General features: G+C 40.3%; 1 protein-coding gene across 3 annotated transcripts in view; it reads right to left on the bottom strand.

Annotated features, from left to right (window-relative positions):
- The window catches only part of Astn1 (astrotactin 1), a 299,448-nt gene that overhangs the window by 175,394 nt on the left and 99,983 nt on the right, over positions 1–24,071 (bottom strand). For all 3 annotated transcript variants that reach the window (XM_070034406.1, XM_070034407.1, XM_070034408.1), the window contains exon 2: positions 18,947–19,134. In XM_070034406.1, the coding sequence (XP_069890507.1) occupies positions 18,947–19,134 (188 nt within the window). The remainder of the gene's footprint in view (positions 1–18,946; positions 19,135–24,071) is intronic.

The raw sequence follows: 24,071 nt of genomic DNA, 5'->3' as shown, positions 1-24,071 counted from the left end.
CTGACCATAGCTTGCTCTGTTACCATTCAGATGCTAGTGACATATACCAGGACCTTAAGTGCAGGCCTGGGGTGCACAGCCAAGGATACACCAGACCAAAGACAAGTAGGAAGCTGGAGGCTAAGGCCAAGCTCTTCCCCAAACTCTTATGGAAAATTACAAAAACTCAATTCTGCTCATTTGTTAGATTTTTAATTTACTGACCAATCATGCAGTGAATCCATGGGTCAGCTTGATCCAGCCAGGGACACTCACATGACACAAGAGCTATTAGAGACTCTGGCTTCCAAGGCAACTGATAGGATAAATATCACCTGCTGGACCAATGTGGAGCTCTGTATCTGGGGCGAGCATGTTTTCCTGACCTCAGGTGGGCCATTTCCAGCCAACCTGCAGCATCAATACAAAAGAACTCAAATCACGACAATCACAAAGTTTCACTGTTTTACTTTTTAATAATTGGTGTCTATTCTTAACACCTTTTGTTCTATTAAGAGAGAGAGATGGGAGAGAAAGAGAAAGAACAGAGAGACCGAGAGAGAACAGGTATAGTATAGTAGGACAAGTATTGGCCATTTTTGTACTTTTTCTGCCTTGATATTTCTTTACTTGCCCTCCTTCCTAAACCCTTTCTACCTTTTAAAGTCCCTCTCCTGCCTGACACATTTTCTTCTAGCTCTAGACATGTATTTGGATATTTCTTAACTCTTAATTCTGGTATTCTTTCTTTATGCATAGCTCTGACTAGATTTACAGGCAATGAGCAAACTTTTAATTACCTTCTTGAGGCACTACCTTTGCAGAGTGCCCAGCATAGAACTAATGCTGTACAACTGTAATTAGTTTTATGGAGGCAAATCTTCTGGGGTCAGGGCGGTAGATAGATCACAAAAGCCTAATTGTGTGTGTGTGTGTGTGTGTGTGTGTGTGTGTGTGTCTGTGCGCGCGTGCACAGCTTGAATTCAGGGCTTGGGGAGCTGTCCACGAGCTATTTTGCTCTAGGCTCGTGCTCTACCACTTGAGACACAGCTCCACTTCGAATTTTGGGGGGTTTAATTGAAGATAAAATCTCATGGACTTTACTGCTTGGGCTGGCTTCAAACCACAATCCTCAGATCTCAGCCTTCTGAGTAGCTAGGATTACAGGTGCAAGCCACCAGTGCCCAATGCAAATAGCATCATTTTACAGTTAGTTGATCTGGAAGGCTGTCTTCTTTCATCCTAGCTGGCTCCTGGACTGGCTTGGAAGAGAACACCATTGGCTATAGATCTTTCTGGGAAGCAGGGAGCCACAGTAGGGTAATAGTTTTCTCATTCACAAGGATGTTAAAATCACAGATGCAGAGGTGAGTACTTTGTTTTCAGGAAGCATGATGGCTTAGCTTTATTCAGCCTCACTGTAGCTCCAATACTGTGCTGACATTAGCAAGGGGTTTTGAGATGGCTGATGGCTCAGTTCAATGAATTTGTTTAGAACTAACCCATCCTTGGATCTAACCATTCCTGATCTAGTCTACAAAGCTCCAGGTGAATTAAATCTCATCACCAGAGAGGTCAATGAGATTTGTCATCAAATTTAAGCATCTATTTAGTACCTAACTTTAGGCAGAGCTGTACAATATGCTGGGCTGAACAATGTAAAAATAAAATCTTTTCAAATCAGGTACTGGTGGCTCATGCCTATAATCCCAGCTACTCAGGAGGCTGAGATCTAAGGATCATGGTTCAAAGCCAACCTGGGCAGAAAAGTCCCCATGAGACTCTTATACACTTATCTCCATTTAACCACTCGATAGCAGGAAGTGGAGCTGTGGCCCAAAGCAGTAGAGCACTAGCCTTGAGCAAAGGAGCTCAAGGACAGCACTCAGGTCCCGAGTTCATGCCCCACCATTGCCAAAAAAAAGTCCTTTCTTTACAAAAACCAGTGATCTAATTCTCATTTATTTATTAATCTATGCATCACGTGTGTTTATGTATTTGTATTTACATTTGTCTTGCTGTTTTTGCAGAGTGACTGGCAGGCAAGATAGAAAGGTTCTATAGTTGGTGAAAATAAATCAGGCTTACAGGAGAACCAAAGACCTGCAATGACCAACAGCATGAAAGACAAAGGCAACAATCTGGGAGGACCCCACGGTTACACTCTCAGAACTAGCCATAAATCTGTTGTATTCCCACCCCCCCCATCTGTCTGTCTGTGTGTCTGTCTGTTATCTCTCTCTCTCTCTCTCTCTCTCTCTCTCTCTCTCTCTCTCTCTCTCTCTCTCTCTCTCTCTCTCTCTCTCTCTCTCTCTCTGTGTGTGTGTGTGTGTGTGTGTCAAGAAAGCGTACCAGAATGTGAGTTGATTGAGAATGACTTTATGATAGGTCATATGTAATGCTGACTCTACTTTAATGGGGGAAAAATGAGAAGCCAGCCACAATCTTTAACATGGTCTTTACAAGTTTTAATATGAAATATACTTGCTGTGTCTTCACAACTGTTAGGGACAAACACAGTATCATGCCTGACACGATGACTGTGAGCTGCACAAGTGTCAAGATAGCCACGGAGGCCAGAAAAGCAAGGAGCGCTTGGGTTTGCCCGAAGTTTGGATCAGGGACTTGATTGCACAGCCTCAATTGTACGTGGCCTCACTACCGTGAGACTGTGCTGTTCTATAAAATCCATGCCTTGCAACGTGCAAACCTACAATTCTCACCCTGAAAATCTTTTCCCGGTGATTTTTCTCAGTATTGATTTGAAAAATACATTTAATGTAATTATTCTATAAAGCTGTTATGTAATGAATTATAACTATAAACTTAGAGTTCTTTTATACCACCTAATATACATAATCTATGTAATCTGGAGGAGATACCATCTTGTAAATAGTCACTTCTCGTGTGAGTGACATGAATATGAGAAGATTCTTGTCCCATAAATACAAGAAAGGAGAAAAAAACTGTGAAAGTTTAGTGAAGAAAAGGGGCTACAACCAATCCTGCCACATGCCAACCATTCAGCCTTTGTGAACATCAGTTTTCTATTGGGTCAGACATGCTCAGTCTTCCTCACAGAGTTGCTTGTTCATCCCAGAATTCTCTTCAGGCCTCTTAGCAAAAGGCCTGGTCCTGAGCTAGGACACAAAAATCTCTCCCAGCAAAGAGAAGACACTTAAGGAAATATTATACTTAGGCACAGATAAAACCAATGGAGAAATATGCCCTAAGAATGTCCTAGATGAGCCTCAATTTTATACAGAGTAAAAAGGGATGGTTTGTCTCAGAGAGGACAGAAGCAAAGTCTAGCATTAGTGAGCACATGGAAGTATTAGAGAACAAAGGAGGTCCAGGTATATGACATGCTGGAGAGAGTGGTTAGACCAGACAGTTGAAGGCCACTAACTCAGGAGATGAGGGTCAGGCCATGAAAGGTTAAATATCTTGGAACTCAGCCTTCTGCATGGAAGAATAGAGGAAAGCCTTCTAGGCTTTTCACCAAAAAGGAAACATAGTCCTCCAAGCTACATTTTATTAGGAATAGCCTGGGGGCACTGAGAAGAAAGTTCTGGAAACAGATCAGAAGGTAGTGAACAGATGGAGAACGTTTGCCTTGGTCCAGGGAGATGTAGGGGCTGCACCAGCAGTGGTAGTGGAGAGAGGATGAAGAGAGGGAATGAAACACATGCTGGTCAGTGATGATCATACCTGAGAGGAGAATCTCAGGGGTTCTAGGATAGGGAGTCAGCGGATACAGAAAGGGGAATCCTCAGGAATAAGGAATAGGAAGATTGAGACCCACACATGACCAATGATCCACACGATGAAAATACACGATTTGTGCAAATGGTTTTCAAGTGGAATAACTGGTCTTTTTTTAAATCCCCATTTGACTGTTCTTTCTCTGCAACCTTGGTGACCTGAAATATTAGCCAGGTAAGGCAGTATTTAATACAGATGCTTGTGAAATTTTCTGAATAGAAAAATGAAGCCTTTGGACATGCATGAAATACCACACAGGAATAGCTGTAGGGCCCATTTCTTACTCTAACCTTTTTTCATATGGTTAAATCAAGTGTAAATGAACATTGAATATGAATCAAAGTTGATCGAAAAGAAAAAGGAACTTGCAAAGGACAGCCACCAGAGTAGGGAAAGGATGTCAGAGAGAAGATAAGACACAGTCTCCAGTTCCTCTGTGAGGAACTTCTCATTCCTGAGTGGAGCAATGATCTGACCTGTCTTGGCCTGGCTCTTCCAAACTCCATCCTGAGAACCAGCAAGACCCAGGTAGAAGGAGAGTCAGAGAGTTATTCTTAGGTCTCAGATCTTCCATCATTGTAAGTTGGCAAATCTGAGTTCACCTTGCCTTCACTAATTGTCCTTATTAAAGCAAAGTTTTGTGCTCTAAGATATATTGTCTGTCCTGAGAACAGTGTACATAGGACATATGGAATAATATGGAAGGAAGGAAGGAAGGAAGGAAGGAAGGAAGGAAGGAAGGAAGGAAGGAAGGAAGGAAGAAAGGAAGGGAGGAAGGAAGGAAGGGAGGAAGGAAGGAAGGAAGGGAGGGAGGGAGGGAGGGAGGGAGGGAGAGAGGGAGGTAAAGAAAGAAAAAAAGAAAAAGAAAGATGACTGATTCTTTCTTTCTTTCTTTCTTTCTTTCTTTCTTTCTTTCTTTCTTTCTTTCTTTCTTTCTTTCTTTCTTTCTTTCTTTCTTTCTTTCTCTGACTGAGATTCTACTTCTGGCTTCACCCAAATCATATTACACAAAGATTAAATATCATCTTCTTAGAACGCTCCATGACCTGCATCAGACATTCTCAGAGACTATCTCCTTTATCTAGTCTCCCCAAAGGAGTCTGGGAACTCTCCCATTCTACTCTTCTGTAGCTCTGGGCATCCTGAGGATGACCTTCAGAAAACTCCCAGACTTACTTTCCACCAGAAAAGTTAGGGTTGCCTCTAGAGAGACACCTAAGAGACTTTGAAGTGCAGAAATTGCCCAGGGAAAAGGGTCCTGGCCAGCAGTTCAACAAATGAAGGCACTGCAGAGTGGCCTCACCATACTGTGCAAAGAGCTTTCAGCCTTTAATTCCCTTCCAAAGGACCAGTCCAGGATCCACAGTGGGAAGTGATGGTTCTTTCCCAGAATGCAACTTCTTCCATTCCACCCCACAGACAGCCACAGAAGCCCACCATTCCCCCCATGGACCGTCATTTCATGTCCATGGATGGGAAACAGGAGAGCAGAGTTGCTGGGAATAGAGAGAATGAAAGTTTCTTCATATATTACTCTCAAATGTGTCAACAAGGGATTTCTGGTGTCCCGCATATCCTTCATTTTCATATTCCTAGATGTGACAGCCGGAAGCAACTCACCAGGTCATCAACCCTGACCTTCCCAAGGTGGGGGACAAAGTCTATCTATATATGCCTGGTATGCTGCACAGCAATGACTGATAAAAATGGAAACTGTATCACTGATTTTTATGAAAGATTTTTTTCCAACTTATATCAAAATAATTAATGAGAACATCAACCCCATGATTTCTATTAACATTTTCTTCTCACATAGAGGCTGAAATACCTTTAAACTGGAAAAAAAAATGTCAATTAATCAAATGTCAATTCATCACCAGTTAATCAAATGTCAATTAAGCATTAAACAAATATTCTGAAAAATTCATGAACAAATTATATTGAAATATGGCCAAAGAAATCTCACAAATCCCTAACATTTGGACAATAGTTGCTTTTGTCAAGTCTCTCCTTTTAAGATGAGCAAACTGAGACTCAGCAAACTGAGTCCGAGCAGGAGACTTGCTTATACTTTCAAAGGTTTTTGAGGGAAAAGAATTATAATCAAAGCCTTCTGACTTTGATGTCTGGGGCCTGCTCCTGACCTCTGGCTGCTTGTCTTGCTGGTGTAGCTACAGATCCTATGGAGGAGGGGCAGGCAGAAGGCAGCCTATCGAATACAGCTTGGTTCTAGGCCTATGCATGATAAGACATGCTGGGGCTAACCTATCCCCACCCAGATGGAGTCTACAGAGATGGAGCATGCCCTGAAGAGGCTGAAAGTTACTGAAGCCAAGGTGCTTGAGCCCATTTGTGAGTCTGAGCCACAGAACACGGAGAAGGGCTAGGTCCAACACAGCCTGTGAAGGGCCAGAGCTGGTGATGCCTGTGTATATACGTCAAGACACTTAAGGAATGAAAAGAGGATAAAAGAGGGATGTTCTAACATCACTAGGCTCAGAGTCCTTCTAGGTTTGTCCTGTGTCAGAGATCATCTTACTCTGTAAGAAAGTGTCTTAGGCCCACAAATGCCAAATTCTGACATGTTCACTCCTACAAATCCCAAATGCCTTACCTGTGTGAGTCCCAAAGACTCTCATCTTCTTTCTCTGACTATCTAGCCCAGAAGAAAATAACTGGGATCTTTTAATAGTATGCATTTGGTATGTGATCTCCCATATATCCCTGTCTTTTTTATGCTAATAGGCTTGCAGAACTCACACCTCAGGCCATGCTAAGCAAGTGTACAAATCCCAAATGTAGGCATTAGGTTCAGACTCCAGAAGGTTCCAGATTCTACTCAGTGAAGCCCCTGGTGCTGCCAGCCACAGGTGCATATCAATAAACTGATGTCTGATTTTTTCATAAGTTAGCAAGCTACCTGATTGATCTATGGCTTTTCATGGACCTCTGCAGCAGTGGTAGGGGATCAGATGGGTAGAAATCATAAATAGCTAGTAGGCAGTACCTGGCCATCCTAGATTTATCATGGCGATTCCTCTGCACCCTCTAAAGGACTATTGACATCAACCCCTCATCTAGACGAGGCATTTAATAAACTCTAGCAGATACTGAGAAGTATCACACCTGGTGTTAAGAGGCAAGGTCTCAAATGAATGCTTTGCCTATCCCAAGAGTCTTCAGCAAGGAAGAGAGCCACTATTAATTCTTTAAAATGCTAGGCATTAGGCCCTACACAAATCAACTTAATGGTGTTTGTAAGCGTGATTTTATTTTATTATTACACACTTACGTTAGATATCTTGCTATAAGGGAGTATTTCAATTTATCCTGGTACTTCATGGAAGTATACTGTGTGCATCAAAGTTGAATCCAAGAGGGAACCATTAGCCTTACAGAGAAGAAAAATACCATATTTGCTGATAGGTATCCTGGTTCTATTTCTCTTGTCAAATCTAAGCAAAGTATTGTTTTCATCAACATCTGTCTTTGCTAAACCCATCAATACTTCTCAAGAGAGGATAATGTGCTTGAGTTTCACCTGAATTTGTGAATATCACTTGGCTGCATTTTCTAGTAAAAAAGCAATCTTTGTCAATGCCTGCCTTGAGGAACAATTATAATCAAGCAATGGGGGTCTGACTAACACTATCAATTTAGTATTTTTCATACTGCCAACAGAAATCTAACTCCCAAGTTGTCAGTTGTCTGTCTCTGTTTAAGCTCTGAAGAAAAATGAGAATTTATTAGATCAAGATAAGCAACCTTTGGTTCCTTGTCAAATTGTGCCCCCATTTTTGTAAATACAGTTTTCTTGGAAAATAGTCAACTTATTTATTTGCATACTGCATATGGCTGCACAGGGAACACATTGATAAGAATTAAGTAGTTGAAATAAAAGTTTGTATGGCCTCAAATGCTTGTCATCTGGCTCATTTCAGAACCCTGGCCTAGTTAATCTCTTGTCATCGTCCAATCTAAGGTTCTCTTTGTGGATTTTCTGCTGGCTACATCTCCTATATATCCCAATCTAGTGTACTGTCTCTTCAGTCCAGGTCCAATGGTGTAGGTCTAAGGTCAGATTTAAACCTCAAGTTTATGAGAAAACACTAAAGTTTTAGAGAAAGGCCAAGCTTGGCAAAAAGAACTGGAAGAAAAGATAACAGCAAGAATCAGAATCTCTGAGATGTTCTATCATGTCGGGCGCAAGCATTGCATGTCGCTTTATATCTGCTATTTTAATATTGTGGATGGGAGTATTATTATTTGTAGGTGAGGATACCAGGGCAGAAAATATATGAAGTCATAATTTAGTCTGATTAAAAAACATTCTGAAGTAACAATAGCAATAATGTCATAACTAATAGAATAACATAGTAATTCCAACATAAACAAATATGCATATATATATATATATATATATATATATATATGAATAAAGTTCTTTCAGAGATGTTGAAGCTGGGATTATCATCCTGAACCTCAGAATGTCTGCTAGGATACCCCGTAAACAATGAAACAGAAGTAGCTTAAGAGTTCCCTGGATATACATGAACATGTCCTATAGTTTGTAATGGGCCTATTCGGTTGCCTGGATGATATCTAATTGTCACAACCTTTTCCCTAAGCATAGCTTCTCTGGGACTCCTGTTGCTATGATCCCAGCTGCTTTTCCGGCTCCCTAATGTAGTATGCCCCTGAGTATCACCTTGCTTGAAGAATTGTTTCAGGCAGCTTTCATGACAAGAGTTTACCTTGTTAATATTTACTGGATGCTTCCCATGGGCCCAACATTGTAGGAAATACTTTATAAGAATCATCTTATTTAATCATCAACACAATCCTATGGAGTAGGATCTATACTAATTCTGTAATATGAAAGAGAATAATGAGTATAAAGGTGATAAGCAATTTTACAAGATCACTAAAAAAAAAAATCTAGTAGTCAGTAGACTGTGATTTAAATGAGCCTGTCTGATCGCCAAGTCCAGGGTAAACTACGTGACTGAAATTCACTCTAAGTCACAGAATGTATTGTTTTCCTGGGTTTCTCAGAAACCAGTGCTTGCTCAGAGTCAACCCCAGCTTTCTCTGAAATAAATGCCAGGTTTGGTTGCCCAGTCTGGCTCTCTACCTTTTAAAGTAGTTCAGAAACTATGCCATGGAAACCTCTTGCCCATTTCTCTACCTATCATTCTCAAGTTCATTGAGTGTATGTTTTCTGTAATGCTAGCTAAAAGAAGTTAAATTATCCTACAGCTTGGAAACATGGAGAAGCCAGCCAAGCTGATGCTACCAAAGAGAATCTGTATTAGTATTGAATCTGGAGTCAGGTAATGTTGCCTTGAACCTTGATTTCAACTCTCATGTCCTATGAACCTTAAGTCTATGACTCCTTTCCTTAAATCTCATCATTTACATCTGAAAAATGGAGACATTTGCATCTATTTCACAAAATTTCTGTGGAAATTCATTCTTATTATATATAACATGATCCTATATCATACTGTGAATATAAAAGATTAGTGAGAACTTTATTACTGTGACTATTACAAGTCTTGAATATTGATTTAAACCCCATGAAGATTATGATTCTTGCTTTCAAACAGATCTTCAGGGATTTGGGGTGGGGTGCTAAACACTTAAAAAGTAAATTGCTGGTTTCTATATCATGTAAACTACATTGCTGAACAGAATATGATATCAAGTTTTTTTAAAGACATCAATATCTTTGTGAAAATTTGACCTCTTAGCTATTTGTCTTACTATCTGGAAAGATGAGGGATGCTTAAGGCCTCTATCCATTTTGAGAAAGATAACAAGAGAATTGTAAAGAAGATATAAACAATAAAAATGACTGAAAAATATTGTAGGCCCTTCATCTGGCTTTCAGTTCTGCTAATGGCCTTCCTCAAATGTCAAATGATAATAAAACAATTAAATTCCCCATGAAGTCAGAATCTTGTCTTATTTTCTGTCTACTTAGTATCTAAAACACCCTGAAGCATGAAAAATAATGTAACATGAAAGAATCAATCAATAACTAAATGAATAAATCAGAGTCAATGACTCCTAAAATCAGTGATAGGACTAGTGCTTAAAACTTCCCTGCAAAAGGGTGAAAGTGCACATATCTGAAGAAGTTAAGTTTATTGTTACATAACTTTCACAGTTTTAGAGCCCGAGTTCCCCAACTACTCTCTTCCCTTGCCTGCCAATATGCCCACTGACAGCTGTGAGATGATGTGGCAAAGTCCCAGGGTTAGCAGGTGGGTTTAGTGGAGCTGAACAGAATGTGAGCTTCTGGGTTTCACTGCCTGACAGAACCACAAACAGAAAGATGTATGTGATCACAGTCATGGGTCCTAGGGCTCACAGAGTTACCAGGGTCAACATAACAATGGAGGAAAAGTGTCATGCTATCCCCAGAAGATAAAAGTCAATGAAACTGATGAAATCTGGAACCAGGGCATGTGTTAGATGTTTCTCAAAATAGAGAATCTAGAGTCTTATAGAGAGCAAATACAGTCATTATATTCAATGTACTTTGTGTAAAAAATTAACTATGTAACATGAGGGAAGAGATGGCATGGTGACTTGTAGAACTGAAACCTTTTTGTATAGCTGCATAACTTAATAATAATAGTAATAGTAATAGTAATAATAATAATAAAGAATGTAGACTTTTCTAATTTCCTCAATTCAAATTTTGCCCAGCAAGTGAATAGTTGTCTAACTTTGAATAAATCACTTAGTCTGTCTAGCCTTCTTTTCCTTCATTCATAAAGTGAGATAATAACACAATGTCTTATAAAGTGTTGTGATGAGAATAAGCTTATATATATTATAAATAAATTTTATACATGCATAGAGAGAGAATAGGAGAGAAAAGGCACTTGATATATAAATAGAAACTAAGATTTTTGATGATATGGTCATAATGATGGATGTGGTGGTAAGGGTAGTAATGATGATGATTTATATTATATATTTTAATTGACCTAACATCTCTAAAAGTTAGGTCTTGTTTTGCTGGTTATATGAAACATATCAATCATGAAAGTATTGTTTCATAGCTTCCAGTAAAGAAAATTATTCTGAGCTGTACCAAGAGTAGGCTAATTCCACTTTCTTATCACCCCAGACCAGAGAAATTTGGGATTGTGTCCACCTACAGTATAATATATGAAACACTGGAGCAAATGAGAACTATGGAAACTAGCCAGGTCCACCTGCTACTTTCCCTGAGGAAGTGGAACTAGGGGAGAGAAAAACAAAGAAGTTAACAGTGGTAGGAACAAAGTTGGAAACACTGTTAAGCTTCAAGAAGTCAGGAGGGGTTACAGGTGAGGTGCCTTCATGAATAAATGTGAACATATTTGTTCATGTTTGATCCACACTTCAAACATATAAAGGCATCAAAATGAAGAAAAAAATATATAAAGTATGTAAGACAAAGAAGTTAACACAGGAACAATAGTAACAGGTGCAGAAGTGCCAGGTCACAAACTTCAGAGGCTGAGAGCTTATAAAATAACTTGGATCCTGAAGAACCTTCCAGCTCCAGCCTTCATGATAAAATGCTATTTGGATTTTTTTTTAAATAAAGAGAGCGCTGTCTCCCTTATCTACATAGGGATTTCTATAGTGAAACTCCATCACACAGTCACAGTGAATCTTCCCTCTCTAAAGCTAAAAAAGGCTTACATGGTGCATTTATTTCAGTGGTGAGATAATTCCATAAAGGTCAGCAAATTACCTGAAGTGCTAAAGCTAGGATGTGAAGCCTACTGTTCCAGCTCTAATTCAAGGATATCTTGACACCGTAACCCAGCTCTCCCTTTACATGAATTCAGCAAGGCACCAAAGAAGAACAGCATGATAAACCCCTGAACTGAGTAATGGACTCACAGATGGCCATGCCTAACACATCTTGGGCAAAAACTGAGGAGCTATCCCACCAGGCCAGGTAGGAAAGGCTTGCAAGCCAAACCATACTTAGCTTGAAACATGGTCCCCAAACACTGGTGTCTCCAGGTTTTTGCACATCAGTCTTTCAGACAAACGGAGCAAAGAGGTTGTGTCTAAGGATCTTGCTCAATATTTTAGCCACCCAGTATTTTTCCTAATAGAAGGAAAAGTACCAGATATGGTTTTGGCCAAGTGGTCATACAAGTAGTACGTCGTCAGTCCAGTTCCATGTTGAACAGCTTGACTTGCTAGCAAAGACTCCCCTAAATGAGTCAAAGTACGTTTGGGTCCCTTCCAAGGTACTACTCAAATTCTATCATTTTTTGGAACCTAAGTATTGAAACTCATATTTTGGGGGAGGGTGCTGATAATGGTGTTTGAACTCAGGGCCTGGGTGTTGTTTCTTAACTATTACACTCAAGGTTGTTCTTTTCCACCTGGGACACACCTCTATTTCTGGCTTCTTGGTGGATAACTGGAGATAAGAATCTTATGAACTTTCCTGCCTGGGCTGGCTTTGAACCAAGATCATCAGATCTCAGCTATCTGAGTAGCTAGGATTACAGGCATGAGCCACCCACAACCAGTTCCATTTGATACTTGAAGATCAGGATTAACCCTGACAAATTACAGCTTCCTAAATTGGATGAAACAAATAATATCGGTTGATGATAAACCTAGGAAAATGACCCTGTTTAATGAATTTGCTAATGAACTTTTTAACAGATTTGCTGAAGGCAAAATATGTTAATTTTTTAAAAGGCATCTAGCCCTCTCTGTCATGCCCATGGACATTTAATAAATATGTGGTAGTCCTAATGACACACAATGATTATATTTGCCACTGTTCTTCTCTTTCCTGGAAGTGGCTGTGTTGCAAGAGTGAAATGATACCCACCTGCACATAAAGTAACTTGTGATGTTAAGGGAGCAAGATGGAACTTGAAGTAACAGTAAGAGCAAGGATGCAAACACAATCTTGGAGGCTCCACAGGTGTGCCCTATGGGCTCTCTACTAACTAAGCATCAAATACTGTTTTACAGGATGAAATGTCTCTAGACTAAATGTTCTTTATTGCTGGGCTCTGGAACTCTACTATAGCAACTACACACTATTTTGTCAACATACTTGATTTTTTAAATTGCTTTTCTCAAGAAATAATTCTAGCCGGGCTCTGTTGGCTCACGCCTGTAATCCTAGCTACTCAGGAGGCTGAGATCTGAGGATCGCAGTTCAAAGCCAGCCCGGGCAGGAAAGTCCGTGAAACTCTTATCTCCAATAAACCACCAGAAAAACGGAAGTGGCGCTGCTATAGCTCAAGTGGTAGAGCGCTAGCCTTGAGCTGAAGAGCTGAGGGACAGCGTTCAGGCCCAGAGTTCAAGCTCCACGACCGACATAAACAAAAACAAAAAAGAAATAATTCTGTACCCTGAGCTTACTTAGAGTTTCCAGGATCCTGGGAAAAGGTGAGTACTTATGACTCCAGCAGTCCAAGGCCTTGAGAGCCTGCAGGTATTGGCCAAGTCTGATTTGCACAACTAAATAGAAACCAGCCTTAACTGATGTCTTTTGTTCACAAAATGAGCATAAAGAAGTCTAAGTTAGACTTCTTAAGTCTAAACTCTAGCAATGGGAATGGTCAGAATAATAACAGGAAAAAAATAAGTACATAATAAGATAAAACACTCTCTTTGTGGTAGTAGAGTTTGAAATCAGAGCTTTACAGTTTCTACCACGTGAGCCACACCTCGAATCCAGAATTCCCTTGGGTTAATGGGACAAGGAGTCTCACAAGACTTCTCTTGCTGGGCTGATTTTGAATTATGATCCTTCAGCTTTCAGTCTCCTGAGTAGCTAGGATTACAGACTTGAGGTATTGGATCCTAGTTCTGGCTTGTTCTTTTTGTGATAGCAACTCCCTCGCCAGCCTTGGCTACCCTCAAACTTTCATCCTTCTGTCTCTCCCTTCTAAATAGCTGTGATTCCAGGTACTAGCCACCTTGTTTGGCTGAAAACCAAAGCATTTTTGAAAGGCTGATTATTGTGAAAAGCGTGTTTCAGACACCTATGTACTGATTATTGTGAAAAGCGTGTTTCAGACACCTATGTAACACTGCCATCTTTAATTACAAAGATAAAATAAGTACAGCATATGTTAATATTCTATATATTCTATTAAATTCTTTTGCAGACTGTAGGAATAAACATGTACATCACATACTAAGTTGGCAAAAATACAATATGGCAATTTATATCAACATAGTCTCATGTGAGGTTGTATTAAAATTTGGTCTTTTATGGAGTAAACAATTTGTCTCACCACTGACAGATTTCTCAACTTTTGGGTTAAACTCACACTCAATTTTAATTTATCAATTCTGCTTTCGCTGGTTCAAAAGTTTGAAAAAAGAGTATCTTTGTGTACTGTCATGGTTCTAAATGTCAATTATCTTGCAAAATTTGAAATAAATCTCTTCAGCCAAGTTTGAATCATTCAGGAGGTTCACATACATCATTTGACCCTCAAAAGCAATATTGTAAGATTTCAGGAGGGAAATCCAATTATTCTTATGCCAGGAAGAAATGGTGCCTCTTTGGAAAAAAAATAATTCAAAAATTTTAGAAGATGATTGAAAAATACAAAAAGCAAAAGCATTTTCAAAGTTTTAAATTGCCAAGCTCCAAGCTGGGGTATTGGTTTTCTTCAAGCCTATGGTTTTGCTGATGATAGATTGATACTAGGGACAGCAAGAAAAGGACTTGCAGATTCTCATCTAATGTCATACCTATACAAACACAATTTACCTTTTATTTTTCATTCATTCTGTCATTATTTATATTTTGTGATAAAACAAAACAGTGCATGTAAAATATGAAACTAAACATTGGTATCTACTAGGAAGGCAATATAATGAGAAAAGTATAAATACAAGAGAAGAGAAATATCAAGCTGAAGGTTTTCACAGAGCCATTTATTCCCTCTGTTCATATTGGAAATATTTAGGGTTATCAGTTAAACTTTTAAGTATACATTTTCTTAGCAAGCGATAAAATGCTGGACTTATTCATTTTTTTATAATAACCTTAACTTTTCTTTTTCTCCAAATTATGCTATTTTGAATAATTGGAAATTTGCATCATTATTGATCATTGCAGATAATGAAAAATAACCCTGTTAGGGTTATTTCATAATTAAGGCTTACATAATATCATATGATATTCACTGTCCAGTGTTATTACTTGTCCAAGGATTTCACTATGTTCTGAAACTTATAATGTCATTCTGGATGCCTCAAGTAGCTGCCTACTTTACTTCCAAAGGATAGGGTATAAAGTGAATCAAATAAACTCTAGCAATCCCCTAGTCTCTGAAAAAGAAGCCATTGGAGACTTTGAGGAACAACATCTTCAAACAGGATACCCTCAGGCTTGATTTCTGAGCTGAGGGCAGATACTCAACTTTAGACTTTGAAACTGTTTGTCGATAGAATCTTAAAGAAGGAGAGGTAGTGTGTGGGGTGTGGAATGGGAATGGAGGAGGGGAAAGCTAGGTGGGCTGTAGTCAGCTCCACCAACCAACCTACTTTCACAAAGGTGTGGAGAAGACTTGTCTGTGTGTAGTTCACCTGAGGCCTCCCTTCTGCTGCAGAGGCTGAAGGGTTTTTTAATTTTTCATGAACATGTGGCCTACCCACATCCTAGAAGCTAAGCTAGAGCCACACTATTTCCCATCCACATCCTTTGCCTATGCCCTTTTAACCGTTGCCTCTCTCACCTTCATTAGAAAGAAAAACAATTGAGAGAATGAATGAGCCTGAAAGACAAACATTTTCTATTTTATTTGGAAAACGTACCATTGGTGATCTACTACAGAGGCCAGATAGCATATAAAGAAAAGATCTCAGAGTTATGTTTAAGTCTGACTCTTATTCCCTCTCCATTTCAGTGACCCCTAATCATGAATACCTTCCCAGGGCTTTGCAGGAAAAAAAAAAAGAATTAGTAAGCCAGATTACAGGTCCTTGCTCATAACCCTAGCCTTTGGGTGGCTGTGGCAAGAGGATCATGATGTTAAGGCCAACCTGGGCTACACAGTGAATTCCAGGCCAGGCTGGGCTATAGAATGAAACTTCGTCTCCAAAATACATTCACCAGTAAGTAGCTATATAAGCAAAAATGTTTTTAAAACAGAATTAGCATCATAGGATTCCTAATAGAGGTTATATTTTAAGGACACAACACACACACATACACACACACACACACACACACACACAGAGAGAGAGAGAGAGAGAGAGAGAGAGAGAGAGAGAGAGAGAGAGAGAGAGAGAGAGAGAGAGAGAGAGAGAGAGAGTTACCCAATGTCATAAACATGCATGTATGTATGTGAGGACACATTAAGTATACACATGTGTGCCTCCCCTTGCACCCCTCCCCATGTCTCGAAAACTTACTGAACTGTCTCTTTCTGCAGCTAGATGGTAGGATGGTTGCTGTGGCAACTAGGGCAAGCTTCAGATGGCCTTTCTACATATCATTGCCCATGTTCCTTCTACCACTAACCTCCCCACCCCCATTCCCCCAAATATCGGACATAGTGCTTGTCTTAAATTCTAGGATTCAGGATCTCAGGATCTTCCTTTTAGGCACAACATTGGAACTCTTGCTTTTCTTTACCCTAAACATTTTTAGGCAACAGGATGATGACAGAGACTGCTTCTTTAAAATGGTCTTGGACAAAACTAATAAAACCACCCATGTCAATAAATGCTTCCCAAACTGATGGGAAGAAGTGAGCAGGTGGTAGAAAGTCTGCACTCTACCCTTCTTTTCCATCTGTTCCTGTTACAAAGAGGAAGGCAATCTAGGCTGATTTGGCTAACCTGTCCAATCGCACCATTCTTATCAAACAATAAGACACACTGAAAAATGTGATCTTGACTCAGAACACTGGTCTCTGTTTCAAGAACATGCAAGTACAGAGTCTCCCATGTATGAATCTCAATTAAGTGGCAAATATGAAGCATAGAAATGTCCTTTACCCATCTGCCTTAGGGCCACACTTGGATACTGAGATTTAACATTTGCTATTCAAGGACTCTTTTCACCACATTTGAAACCAAGTGCTGTGAACACACAGGTGAGCCTATCATGCCATTATTCATGAGGACTTTGGTTGAAGAATAAACATTTTGAGATTTTTTTTCTTTTTTTCTTTTTTTTTAATTGTGGCTCAGTGCTCAGTGATAGAGTGCTTATCTTGCATGTATGAGGCCCTGGGTTCGATTCCCCAGCACCACATAAGCAAAAAGAAAAAAAGCCGGAAGTGGTGCTGTGGCTCAAGTGGTAGAGTGCTAGCCTTGAGCTGAAGAGCTGAGGGACAGCGCCCAGGCCCAGAGTTCAGGCCCCACTACCGGACCCAAAAACAAAAAACAAAATGACCTCATTCTGAGATTTTTATTCGAAAATTTGAAGGAGAAATTTTCCATCCCAATTTTTTGGATATATCTATAATCTATAGATAGATATAGATAGATAGATAGATAGATATCTAAATGCACCCTGTACCCTTAGTCTGCTACACAGAACTAAACAGGAAGTACCCACAGTACAATGAATGCATGAAAGTTAGGCCAAGACCTAGGCTGGTTGTGTTCAGTTTCCTAATAGTAAGATGCATAGTCCATCTACACATATGGATAATCCATTAAGTCTCAACCTACTAATAGGGTTGCCAAGTAAAGCAGGTAGTTTCTATTTCTACTGGGAAGTATGTTTTTCTACCCTACAAATGCTGATTAAGCATGAAGTAGGTGAATGCATTGTTTTATATGCTAGGATTTATCAGTGAACAAAGCAACACCAAAGAAAAGCCCTATCCCCATTCCCATATGGTCGAATTTACTTTTTTTGAGAATTTCTGAAATACAAGTGTCTAGAATTTTAGGAAGACTCTTAAATTATTTGAGGCTTCACTTTTCTACATAGAAGGGTTGCAGATGGTAAATTTTCTGAGCTGAGCTCAAAGAAAGAGCAAGTGATGTTTGATATACCCTCTAAAAAAAAAACAGAGAAAGCCAAAATGATTGTTTCTCCTGGCTAGAAGAAAAGAGGGACTGGTAGAGCTTTGACACGAAGCTTTGTGATTCAGTCATTCAAAAGTATTTATGTAGCAGCTAGTCTAATATATTCTTATATATTATTTGAGTCATTCCATTCAAACATAGTCTGACGTCAATACCTGCTTTTTAAAGGTTACTCCTTATCTGGTCACCATCCTAGAAAGAGCAAATGAACAATGGTATTATAGCTACGAAGAGTAGATGCCTTCTCCACAAATAGGAAGTCTTCTTGTTACTATAATCAATGATCACTTTGGAGTTAGGTGCTATCGATCCTTGTCGGCTTTTGTGGTTGTGGCGCACATATGATTGAGGCCTATTGAGGTCCGTGTGGTAGAAACTCGCTCCCCATGATAGTGGTACTGGAAGGTGATGCAGATCATTGAAGAAGTGGTGTCCATTAGGAAGACTTTACATTATCTAGGGGCATGTCTGGGGAAGAAAGCTGGCCTCTCTGGTATCCTGATGGATGAGGCGATTTCTTCCTACCATTTCCATCAGCTGTGATGTGATGAAGCTGAGAGGTCCTCCACAGAACTGAGCGATAGCTGGTACCATGCCCTTGAACCTCTAGAACTGTGTAGTAAACAAACCTCTTTTCTTTCATATGTACTCTGCTTTCAGTTATTGTCTTATGAACCTCTAGAACTGTGAAGTAAACAAACCTCTTTTCTCTCATGGGTACTCTGCTTTCAGTTATTTTCTTATAATAATGAAAAACTGATTAAAGTGTCTGTGGCACTGATTTATTGTTGATGTCCTAGGGGTTGAATGTGAACTATGCCCCATCTTATTTTGCTTTAATTATTTTGTGGACAGGGTGTCGCATTTATGCACAGATCAGCTTGGATCATGATTCTCTTATGTATACTTCCCATCTGCTGTAATGGCAGCCATGTGCTACCATGACCCGGATTTTATTAATTGAGATGCAGCCTCACAAAAATGTTGCCCTCGCTGGCCTCAAACCACAGTTCTTCTGGCCTCAGCCTCTCAAGTAACTAGGATTACAGGTGTGAACCAACATTCTTTACAGGCACAGAGACTCTTAGTGTCAAGGTAATATAAACTATACACTGCCCGAAGGCTACGGCTATGCTGCTCTTACCATGACTGAGATGTGGAGAATCCTCAGCTCCTCTTCCGCCGACTCATGCTGTGGCTCTTCCGTTGGATCTTGCCCAGGGATGCTTGGGGCACCATCCTGATGATGGATGTGAAAAAGCAAAGTACCATTCTCCAGCCACTGCTGTCTCCAGCGCACCAAGGGGATGTCTTCAGTGTTTCCTGAGATCTCTAGAAGATAAACACGAAAAGTACAGGTGATCATTTACACCAGGGCTTTTCATCTCCTGCTTAGCCACGGGTGCCAATTAGCCAGCTGTGCCTGCAGGTAACAAAGGGTTCTAACTAGAGTTTGGTCCTCCTTGGTGCTGCTTACAAAGCTCAAAGACAGGAAGAGATCCAAAGAACAGGGGAATTATCGCTCACAGGTCTTTCCACCGCAAATCTAGTGAACCAGGTTCCCACCCATTGAGAAAAATACCAAGGTGAAAATTCAAGTTCTTCCCCTAGTTCTAGGATCAATACCATCCTTTGCATAGCACCGTTTGAATACCTCATCACCCCCAGAGGTAAAGACAAAGCTGTTTGTCTTTGGAAACGTGAGTTTCCTAGCAATGATTCCTAGATACACCAGTGAATCTACTAAGGGGGGAGTTGGTAAGTACTGTGTAGAGAACTGGCATTTATGGAGTAGTCCTCTGAGGGGGGAAAGAGCTATTGAGGCTGGTGCACTATTTCTGAAACTACAATCATTTGCTGCATAGAGCACTGGAGATGTCTGATAACTTACTATGACAAGTAGTGTTTGAATTCCCTCCCATTTTCTCTTCAGGCTTACAGAACAGAGGTGGTATGCATGAAGAAGGTGATATAAATGGTCCCTTTTTACAGATATACTTAGTTGTTTCTCAAAGCTCTAGGCTACCATCAATAACAAAATGTCCAAAGCATACTCTTCCCTTTGCACTGGAGCAGGTGCTAAAGTAGTCTTGCAGAAACACTCTGAGTACATATCCCTCTCTTTTATATTCCTAAGTGATATCATACCCAAACTCTCAGACATCCCAGAGTAGAAGCATCTGATTGGGCAAGTCTTTCTCAAACTTCACCTGTCAGAGCATATTCTCTTTAACAACTCTTTCTTTTGCAGGGGAGGGGGGAGGCGGTTGTGGGGCCTGAACTCTGGGCCTGGATACTGTCCCTCAGCTCTTCAGCTCAAGGCTAGTGCTCGACCACTTGGGCCACAGCGCCACTTCCAGCATTTTTCTTTTTGCTTATGTGGTGCTGAGGAATCAAACCCAGGGCCTTATGCCACTGAGCCACCTTCCCAGCCCCTCTTTAACAACTCTTGATTACCCCACTAGAGGATGAGTATTCTACTGAGCATACTATAATAAACCATTGCACTGCAGAATTTCATTTTTGAAAAAGACATGGCTTCATCTCTTCAACTTTTTCACCTTTGACAAAAACATATATTCTGTAAATATATAAAAATGACTTAACAGAAACATTTAGAATGTATCCTCATCAAATATTGTAACCATAAAAAGAAAGCATTTTAAAATGTTTATAGAGTAGGGAACTATCACATTATAGGAAAAAAGACACATTAATGTCATTTATGTATTTAGCTATTCATTTATGTAATAAAAATTCACTGGGCATGTACTAAGCACCAGACACTGTGTTATGCATTCAGGTACTAATTGAAATGAGCCAGACTCCAGGCCTCCAAAGCAGACGACCATAAGTACACCAGGTATATATTTAAGTTCCTCAGTAGCATAGAAGAAGGAATAAGTGATCTAGCCTAGGTAAAAGTACAAAGCGATTGGAAAGTAGTCCTCCAAAAGGAGGAGGATACTGGTGTTGGACTTCATGAAAAACAAAAGGATTTCCTTCCTATAGGTAGAGAAGTAGGTAAAGGAAGTTCAGACAATGATAAAGTAAGGATGTAAGGAGGAAGCATCTGGTCTGGTCTTTTCTGGGTAGGTTGCTGAGGATTTCTGTGAGCCACAGGTAACTGGATAGTCCCTGAAAGATGCTAAGATGAGTGCCTGTTACACCCTGAGATCTCATTCACCAGGGGGGAGTGTAAACTGGAGATAGTAAAGGGGAAAGCAAAGATATGACCACCGGAGTTTCATGCTTCACTCTCTCTCCAGTTGCCTAAATGACTCAATAGTTATTGGGTTGCTATGCGACACACTATTGGGGGTGTGGCTGACACAGCATCCAGGAAGCTTCTGCAGATGAAGGACTGAACATGGAAGCTCTCCTTTGCCTCAATACTGGTTGCACAGAGGCATGGCCTCATTTGTTATGTGAGGTGGCAACAGATTTCCAAGGGTCTATCTTTCTTTCCTCTGAGGAAGTTTCCCCATGTTTTCAGATAGGAAAAGGAAATCCTTAGGAGGCTCTCTGAGACTGTGTGTTCAGAACAGCAGCAGCCACACAAATCTGGGTGGCCCCAATCATCACAAGCCCACTCTGGCACTTAGGCTTTTATCCTTCCAGCCACTCCACTTATGTCAAACACCAGAAGGTTCCCAAGACACACCCTCCACACATGCGCCAATACTCCCATTGCTATAAGAACCAAACTCTGTCTCCATCTTGCCCCAGCTATAAAAAATATCACCAATCCTGCTTCGTATAGAGCATCTGATGGCATAATTAAATCTCCTAGAGCAAAACACATCCAGCCTCCTCTATGCACTGGCACTAGCCCAGCCAGGGACATTATTCCACTCATCTGTGTTTGCCATTCAACTCTACCTGTAACTACACAAAGCAGCCTGCTACCTTAGACCTCTAAATCACTTAACAATCTAGATTTTTGTTTCCCAGGAGATCCTTATCAATAGGCCAGACTCATTATGTCTGTTTTAACTGTGGAAGCAAGGATAAGTAAATACTTGAACCGAGGTTACTTCAGCCTGACACAGAACAGGAATAAAGACAGAGGAGCTATTAAATGCTCTCCACTTCCAATGCACCAGCAGCTGGCAAGACCTCAGAACATGGGGAGAGAGTTAACATTCGAATAGAAAGTCCATGTAGTCTTCTAAGACCTTTTAACTACCAGAGTTTAATCTTTCTATAAGGTCTTTTAAAATGGAGATGGAATTCACATGCCTGAAATTCACCCTTTAAGATATTTAATTCAGTAGTTTGTAGTGTATTCACCAACTTGTACAACATTACCATTGTTTAACTCCAGAACAGTTTCATCCGCTCAAAAAGAAATCCCATATCCATGAGCATCTCAAAGCGACTCACATGGAGCAAAGTGGTCTGCACTGGAGTCTTCGGTGTGGGAGCACTAAGCGGGAGCACTAAAGAACAGGTGCAGGGAGGGTAGTGACAAAGTCTCCCATGTGATGGTGGGCTAAGGGCAGTCTAGTCCTGGTTTGGAGGCCATTGCTCTTAACCACTCTGTGTATTCTTCATGCCCATCTCCACAGAGAGTGACATCATGATTCTGCCCAGGCCAGGTTCACCACAGAGAGCAAAGGGGTGAAGGAAAGAGAACACTCTGCCTGCCAAGGGCTCTTGTCATTTTTTAGTTTCAAGATAATTACACAATAATGATGTCTTCCTTGGTGTTTTTCCCCTCTCCTGGCAGGATATGACATAAAAGAGCTCAAAGACTAAACCAGAAGCTTATTTACTTACGCTATACCTGGCCTGGTCAACTAATGAAAAACCACATAGGGCACACTAAGAGTCTTGCCAATTTCTTCACCAACAGCACTTAGAATCTCAATGCAATCATGTTGATCTAGACGTCACCAAAATAGCCAAGAATAAGAACTGCAATGTGAGACAGCCTGGAGATTTCCCAAGGAGAACATTGTGGAGATTATACAATAGTTATTCTAGTTCAAATACACCGGGGAATTGCCAATGCGGCAATATACAATATACTGTATAAAACAAGCGCTAACAGGATCCTGGGTGGTCATCTCATGATGCCATTGGTGTCATGAGCACAAAGGCCATTACCACACTGTGGGACCAAGACATCCAGAAAGACAGGTTGGCTTTTACCAGGTCCCTTTTTCCCTCTGCAAGTCCTCCATCCTTCAGAACCTCTCCAAATTCGGAAACGGCCTGTAATTCACAGAAACCAGAATGCCATTCATTCCTTTTTTATTTAATTTAATAAGTTTTTTTTATTGTGAACATACCGTACAGAAGGGTTACAATTACATGAACAAGGTAATAAGTACATTTCTTATCAAGCATTGTTGCCTCCTCCTTTGTTTTTACCCTACCATCCCTGACCACCCACCTCCAGGACTACACTCCTCCCTCCCACCCCTCCCCCCTTGCCAAAGTTGTAAAGCTTGTTTTTCAACAAAGCATTTTGTAATCTCATTTTGCAATGGGTCCACCTGTATCCCTATTTAAACAATTTGTTTTTTTTCCCTTCCCCTCCCCAAATTATACCAACTTCAAATACAGTGAAAATAAGGGTTATACCGTGGAGGAGGGACATTCAAAGCAACAAAACATCCTCCTCAAAATATGTTAGAAACAATAGCAAGAAAGAAAAAACACTTGTGTCCTGATCTTGGGTGCATTTCGCCTAACATCATCTTACTGGAACTTTTTCACTTGTCTCAGACATATACCAGTTATTGCAAATAAGGGAAACCATACAACCTATGTTTCGTTGGGCCTGGATTGCTTCACTTATATAATTTTTTCCAAGTAATCAGTATTTGTGGAGCACACTTTATTTGCTGCATTCAGGAAATGGTGCTACATGCCTCCTACTCTCAAGGAACTTTCAATCCAGAGAGGCACTTTGTACATAATCATAAATAAGTACTCTAAACAGCAGTGGTGCTGAGGGAAGGGGTGAACCTGGGCTGCATGTGAGGTAATAAAATACATTGAAGAGGAAGATCCAGAAGAAGAGTATGCAAACACGATATGCAAGTTTGCAGAACAGAAGGAAGTAGGGTAAGGCTCCAGTGGCTAAGATATGCAGAATAGCTGAGGACCTGGGCTAAACACAGAGGTTAGAATCATTGCAAAACCCTAAATGGCAGCTTAAGGAGTTTGTAGCTAATGGAAAACCATTCATGGTTGCATTATGCAGGAAGAGTTTACAATGACCAGGAATATCCAGAATGAGAATGGGGAGAAAGCAG

This window comes from Dipodomys merriami, unplaced genomic scaffold (genome assembly GCF_024711535.1).
Source record: "Dipodomys merriami isolate MVZ:Mamm:240054 unplaced genomic scaffold, mDipMer1.0.p SCAF_24, whole genome shotgun sequence".
In the NCBI taxonomy this organism is placed as follows: Eukaryota; Metazoa; Chordata; class Mammalia; order Rodentia; family Heteromyidae; genus Dipodomys; species Dipodomys merriami.
Note: the sequence above shows the minus strand (reverse complement) of the source record. Positions and strands in the feature narration are given on the sequence as shown.